Raw genomic sequence first — 7,162 nt, forward strand, 5'->3', positions numbered from 1 at the left:
TCTGCTGTGTGATCTTGAGCAAGTCACTCCACTTCTCTGTGCCTCAGTAACCTCATCTGTAAAATGAGGGTTAAGATTGTGAGTCCTAAGTGGGGCAGGGATTATGTTCAAACTGATTATCTTGTATCTACCCCAGTGCTCAGAACAGTACCTGGCACACAGTCAGCACTTAACAAATACCACTGTTTTTATTATTATTATTCTTAGGGAAGAGGAAATCAGAGGGAAGTCATAGGGGCTGGGGAGGGACTCAGAAGAGGAGAGGGAAGAACTTTCAGAAGTATTGGGCATTCAGGAGGGATTAGAAGGAGCATGAGGTCAGCTCACAGGGTACTGAAAAGGCCCAGTATCAGCAGTAGGGCCAGGAGGGTGATCCAGGAGGGACACAGGAGTGAGGAGGTTCCTGAAATGGTGAAATTTCCAAAGGCCAGTCCCGGGACTTTGGATGCGATCCACTTGGCGTAGTATGGGGCGTTGGCATAGACTCCAGGCCGGTTGGGCTTGGCACAGCCTTCTCCCCAGCTCACCACGCCTGCCTGCATCCAGATGCCGTTGGAGTTACAGACGAGAGGCCCACCTGAGTCTCCCTGGGAATGAAACGGGGAAGAGTCAGACAGGGAACTGGGGAGATCGGGTGGTGGGGCTGTGGGGATTCCTGGTTCTGCTTGAGGGAAGAGGGAGGGATGGGAAAGGGAATCAGGACTTGGGCACTATGGAAATCTAGATTCCGGGATGGGGAGAAGAGGGAAGTTGGTGATGGATGTAGCTGAGGAAACTGCGGAAACAGTCCTCCGAACTGGGATAGAGGGGAGACACCCACCTGGCAGGAATCTTTCTGCCCATGGGGAAAACCAGCACAGATCATGTCTTCCTGGATCCTTTTCTGGCTGATCGGGATGTCTGTGCCCAGGTGGTAGAAGGCATCGCAGGTCTCCCTGTCGATCAGGGGGACCTCAACTTCCTGCAGGATATCAGATATGGGGCCTGGAGAGGAGACAAGGAGGGTTGCGTCTGGCTTTGGGCTGTGGCCTGGTGGACAGAGCATGGTCCCGGGAGTCAGAAGACCTGGGTTCTAATCCTGGCTCTGTCGCTCGTCTGCTATGTGACCTTGGGCAAGTCACTTAATCTCTCTGAGCTGCTGTTTCTTCATATGTCAATTGGGGATTCAGTAATATTAGTGGTATTGGTGCCAGTTACTGTACTAAGCACCAGGGTAGATACAAAATAATCAGGTCACACAGGGCTCATAGTTTAAGTAGGAGGGAGAACAGGGCTTGAATCCCTATTTTGCAGATGAGGGAACTGAGGCCCAGAGAAGTGAAGGGACTTACCCAAGGTCACACAGCAGACAAAGGGTAGAGCGAGGATTAGAACCCAAGTCCTCTGACTCCCAGGGCCATGCTCAGGTGAGGCTGCTTCTCTACTCCCTCCTACTTAGACTGAGGGTGCCATGTGGAACAGGGATTAAGTATGACTTGATTATCTTGTATCGATCCCAGTGCTTAGAACAGTGCTTGATACCTAGTAGACAATAAATATTATAATGACGATATTATCAGGGCTAATTCAGCTGGCTTTTTTTATTGGTATTCATTAAGTGCTTACTATGTGCTAGGCACTGAACTAAGCACTGGGGTAGATACAAGCTAATCAGATTGGGCACAGTCCCTGTCTCACTTAGGGTAGGGGGGAACAAAAGACCTCCAGGAGACTTCTCCTTCAAGAAGCCTTCCCTGACTAAGCCCTCCTTTCCTCTTCTCCCTCTCCCTTCTGAGTTGCCCTAACTTTCTCCCTTCATTCATCCCCTCTCCTTGCCTCGAAACACTCGTGTACTTATCCGTAGTTCATTTATTTACGTTCGTCTGTCTCCCCCTCTACACCATAAGCTCGTTGTGATCAGGGAATGTATCTGTTATATTGTTATACTGTACTCTCCCAGGCTCTTAATTCAGTGCTTTGCCCACAGTAAATGCTCAATATATACAACTGACTGACTGAAAAAGGGAAATTCCTGCTGAATGACCAGGAGCAACAACAGTAGTGTCCAGTGCCCTCACCTCCAGATACCGTAGCACCCCAGCCGGTTACCCAGCACCGGGCTCCCGAGGGCAGCTGGACGTCTTGATTCAGGAGGCAGATGGGGAGGATGGTGTGGGAGTAGGGCACTGGGGTTGTCAGCTGCAGCAGGGCGATATCTGCGCTGGAGTCCACTTTAGTCTCCTCGTACTGGGGATGGATGATGATCTGTTTCACCAGGGCCTGGGTGAATATTGATAAATGCCTTTCCCCCAGATGAATCTTCAAGGACCAAGGGTCTGCAGGACTGTAAAGAAACGAGATTTGGTCAGGGTTGGCTGTGTCTAGGGAGGAGCATCTCAAACCAGTAGAACAGTCCCTCCTGTGACACAGAATCCTTGGCTCCAAGGGCAACTGACGCCACAATTTTTCCATCCTAGCCCCTGTCACTCTCTCCCCTGGCAGCAGTCAGTCAGTCAATTGTATTTACTGAGCGCTGACTTTGCACAGAGCACTGTACTAAGTGCTTGGGGGAGTACAATGTAACAATAAACGGACACATTCCCTGCCCACAATGAGCTTAGAGTCTGGAGGGGGAGATAGGCATTAATATAAATAAAAAAATCACAGATATGTACACAAGTGCAGTGGGGATGAAAGAGGGGGATGAATAAAGAGTGCAAGACAGGGTGACGCAGAAGGGAGTGGGAGAAGAGGAAAAGAGGGCTTAGAGAAGGCCTCTTGGAGGAGATGTGACTTCAATAAGGCTCTGAAAGGAGGGAGAGCAACTGTCTGTCAGATATGAGGAGGAAGGGTGTTCCAGGCCAGAGGCGGGATGTGGGTGAGAGGTTGGCGGTGAGATCGACGAGATGGAGGTACAGTGAAAAGGTTGGCATTAGAGGAGCAAAGTGGGCGGGCTGGGTTGGAGTGGGAGAGTAGTGAATACAACGATGCCAAGGGTGGCGGGAGAGGAATGGTGTGGATGATGGCCAGGTGGAGAGAACCCATGGCTGAGGTCGGGAAAACTGGGATCAGAGCAGCTCTGCTACTGGCCTAGGGGGCGTCCTTGGATAATTCACTTAAACCCTCCAATTCCTCATCTGTAAAATGGGCAGAACCATCCTCGCTCCCTTCGCAGTGTTTATCAGTGCGTTTGGGAAATGAAAGCCAGGGGTTATTGGGATTAGAGCTGCCAACTCCTAGCAAGTTTCAGTCAATCAATCAATGAGTGCAGAACACTGTGCTAAGCACTTGGGAGAGTCCACTATGATGGAGCTGGTAGACACATTCCCTCCCCACAACAAGCTTACAGGCTAGAATATTTCCAGTTTGGTCTACATTCTCCTTTTATTCTGCTGTCTCAGCACAGAAGGACTCTGGCCAGCCTCGTCTCCCTTCTTAAAAACACCTGCTTCCTTCCCTTCCCATCCGAACCCCAAATGTGTCCAGCCCTACTAGTCCAGGGATTCCGGACTTACTTTTTAACGCAGTGAGCGGCGGTCAGCACCCATTCATGGTTGATGAGGGAACCGCCACATATGTGAGTCCACTTCCCAGTCCAAAAATGCAGGCTGACCTGCCAAGGCCACTGCCCCTCCTCAGCCTCCTGCCCCCCGACAATACGAACAGGTTGGGGTCGGCCACACTCTGGACAGAAACGGGGAGGGGCGATGAGAGAATCCAGAGGATGTCGCTTGGTCCCGGCGGTAGCTCTTCTTCCCACTCTCCTTTCCTTCCATGGCCTGGAATCCAGAGATCCATCCCCTCCCCATCAATGAGAGGCAGCGTGGCCTAGTGGAAAGAACACGGGCCTGGGAGGCAGAGGACCTGGGTTCTAATCTTGGCTCTGCCAGTTGCTGGCTATATCACTTAACTTCTCTGTGCCTCAATTTCCTCAACTGTAAAATGGAGATTCAGTACCTGTTCTTCTCCCTCCTACTTAGACCTTGAGCCCCATGTGGGACAGGGACTGGGTCCAACCTGATTAAATTGTGTCAACACAGCGCTTGGAACAGTGCTTGGCATTATTGCCATTATTTTCATTATCAATATTATTACTACTGTTACTACTCCTAATGCTAACTGGGCCTTCCTCCCCCCGACCCCACCTCTTTCCCCAGATCTCTTTGGTTTGCTGCCCTGCACTCTTGGACGCTCCAAAGCATCCTTCCCCTGGCTCTTCCAGAATTTTCCAAGACTCACCAGATGGCAGCAGATCCCCATGGACACCTGGAAAAGACAGAAAGTAACCTGCAGGAACCGGAATATAAAATGTGGAACACCTCCAAGCCAGTAATTGGGGCTTTCTGCTTGATGTGGAGGGAGTTGGGTCACCATTAAAAGTTTTCGAGGAGTGGTAGGGGTTTGTTTGGGCAGAGAGGAAGTGATGGTCCCAGGAGACATCGTTGAGGGAGAATCTGCAGAATTTGGGGTCAAAAGAATGTGAGTAACTGCAGATGCCATTAGACAACTTGATGATGAGAACTGTACAAAGCACTGTACAAAGATAATCAGGTTAGATACAGTTCCCTGTCCCTCCTCGACCTCAAAGTCTAAGGGGATAGGAGAACAGGTACTGAAACCTCATTTCATGGGTGAAGAAAGTGAGGTCCAGGAAAGTTAGGTGATCTGACCAAGGTCACCCAGCAGGCAGGTGGCAGAGCTGGGGACCAGAAGCCAGATCAATTTGTGTTTGAGGCTTCCCGGGGGGGTTGGGGGGGAGATACCTGAGTGATATCTGGGAGGTTAGAGGAATGTGAGATTTTGTAGCACATAAGGGGTTGAGGTTGGAGGGGCAGATTTGGGAGCCACTTCCATAGGGGGTTAGAGATAAGGCCATAGGAATGGATAAGCTCCTGAGGTGGGGAGAAACACTGACAATTTCATTTTTTTCTTAGAATTTGTTAAGTATTTACTATCAGCCAGGCTCTGTACTAAGTATGGGAGTAAATATGAGATAATCAGATTGGACACAGTCTCTGTCCCAGATAGAACTCATAATGTTAATCCCCATTTTACAGTTGAGGCAACTGAGGCACAGAAAAGTGAAGTGACTTGCCCAAAGTCACCCAGCAGACAAGACAAGGGAAGCAGTGTGGCCTAGTGGAAAGAGCCTAGGAGTCAGAGAACCTGGTTTCTAAAGCGCTTAGTACAGTGCTCTGCACCCATTAAGATCTGAATAGCTATGTTTGAATGACTAATCCTGGCTCTGTCACTTGTCTGCTGTGAGACCTTGGACAAGTCACTTCACTTCTCTGCACCTCAGCTACCTCATCTGAAAAATAGGAATGAAGACTGTGAGCTATATGTGAGATGGGGACTGTGTCCTACCTGATTATCTTATATCTACCCCAACACTCAATACATATTAAGCGCTTAACAAATACCATTAAAAAAAAGTGGCAGAGCTGGGATTAGAAGCCAGGTCCTCTCACACTCAGTTCCAAGGTCTTTCCACTAGGCCATGCAGGTTCCCATTGGCTCTCTTAACACCTTAGTAGCCCTGATCCCATTATACACTTAAATACTCGTAATACTTCTGTACATATTAAATTCCCCTGCCATGTAAACTCCTTATGGGTAGGGACCACACCTTCTGACTACTGACCTGTCCCAAACACTCAGTTCTGTCATCTGCCCACAACAGATGCCAAATAAATGCTATTCCTGGACCCCAAGGAGTAGAAATGGAAAAGTTGCTGTTTAGGACAGAGGGAGAGGGTTTGGAGGTCTGAAGCACCCTTATAAGGGACAGGGACAGAAATGGAGTAAAATACTACAGCGAGAAAAAAATCAGAATCTTCCACCCTTGCATAATGGTCTATTCTAGACCATAAGCTTGTTGTGGGCAGGGAATGTGTCTACCAACTCTGTTATATTGTTCCCTCCCAAGTGCTTAGTACAGTGCTCTGCACACTGTAACTACTCAATAAATACATTTGATTGATTGATTTACTCACTGATTCCGTGCCCCCCCAAACCCTCCTGATGTTTACTACAAATGATGGCCTCAGGAGACTCACCTGTAAAGAGCAGGATGGAGGGAAGCAGGAAGGAGCAAGCAGCGAGAGTCATGGTGCCCTGTGTTCTGAGCTGACTCCTTCCTGCATCAGGGTCAGAGTCCTTGAATGTCTCCCAACCCATGGGGAGGGACTGAAAGGATCATAAATTGATATGCCGGAGTTGTTTCCCCCATCCTCGGTTCCTCTCCATCTGACTCATACCCTACGCCCATCCACTCCAGCCTTCGTTACCTAAGGCAGAGATGACTTCCAACCTCCCTTTCTCCCATCCTTCTTGATGGGCCTGGGGGCCTTGACCCATGCCTCTCTGACCAATGGCCCTTCCTCTCTCCTCTCCTTCCCTCCCAGAAGGCCAGACCCAAGAAACCCAGCCAGAACCCCTCCCTTCCCAACCACACCCTGAGGGGAGGGGTGGATTTGCTTCAGAGGCTGGTGGAGGGAGTTAGGGAGGGAGTCCATCTTGACTTTGGGCTAAGAAAATCCCCAGGGCATGAAGATAACTTCCCCAGCTCCAGGGGGGCTCCCCTACCAGTGCTAATCTTCTCCCTATTCCTCAATCTCCTTTAGAGCTCCCCTACCAATGCTAATCTTCTCACTATACCTCAATCTCCTTTATCTTGCAGACCTCTGCCCACATTCTGCCTCTGACCTGGAATGCCCTCCCTCCTCATATCAGACAGACAATGGCTCTCCCCCACTTCAGAGCTTTATTGAAGGCACTCTCACCTTGACAACTCCCTTCCTTTCCCCCTCCATCCAACACTGAGCTGATGAAGATTGGGGCTAACTCCCTTCGTGTTCTCAGGTCCTGTAGACCAGGCCTTTGAATTTTAAAGGTAAAATCCGTAGTGTTCTCAACGTTTATTTGGTTCATTAGTAGCAGAGACAGAGAGGTGGAACTACAAGCAAACTTCTGCTGGGGATGGTCTCAGTGTAGATGAGGAGAAAGACCCCTCCCTCTTTCTAGCAATCACCATTCCCCCGAGCACTAGGGAGCAGAGCTGTTGGAAGTTTTTCCTTCTAGGAGGACAGAGGTGGGAGCACTCAGTAGATACAGGTCTCTGACACCCTTGGCTTGCCTCTGCAAAGCTCTGCAAATTCTCCACTCACCACAGCCTTTCTGA

General features: G+C 49.7%; 1 protein-coding gene across 1 annotated transcript; it reads right to left on the minus strand.

Annotated features, from left to right (window-relative positions):
- Nucleotides 1-323: 323 nt before the first annotated feature.
- LOC114815199 (tryptase-like) lies at nucleotides 324-6,090 on the minus strand. The gene is made up of 7 exons (XM_039913633.1): nucleotides 6,039-6,090; nucleotides 4,743-4,753; nucleotides 4,125-4,266; nucleotides 3,495-3,663; nucleotides 2,058-2,323; nucleotides 821-984; nucleotides 324-587 (listed from the first exon to the last, which is right to left on the minus strand). Exons 1-7 carry the CDS (start codon nucleotides 6,088-6,090, stop codon nucleotides 324-326), a joined length of 1,068 nt encoding a protein of 355 aa, XP_039769567.1.
- Nucleotides 6,091-7,162: the final 1,072 nt, after the last annotated feature.

Source organism: Ornithorhynchus anatinus, chromosome 11, assembly GCF_004115215.2.
Source record: "Ornithorhynchus anatinus isolate Pmale09 chromosome 11, mOrnAna1.pri.v4, whole genome shotgun sequence".
NCBI classification, from domain to species: domain Eukaryota; kingdom Metazoa; phylum Chordata; class Mammalia; order Monotremata; family Ornithorhynchidae; genus Ornithorhynchus; species Ornithorhynchus anatinus.

What these genes read in the sequence shown, in the direction of transcription:
- LOC114815199 (XM_039913633.1), bottom strand. Translation starts at nt 6,090, where the DNA reads ATGACTCTCGCTGCTTGCTCCTTCCTGCTTCCCTCCATCCTGCTCTTT. An exon ending in GCCGCTCACTGCGTTAAAAA is followed by an intron (nt 2,324 to 3,494) that starts GTAAGTCCGGAA and finishes GTTTCTTTACAG; the next exon opens with TCCTGCAGACCCTTGGTCCT. An exon ending in GGGTGCTACGGTATCTGGAG is followed by an intron (nt 985 to 2,057) that starts GTGAGGGCACTG and finishes TCTCCTCTCCAG; the next exon opens with GCCCCATATCTGATATCCTG.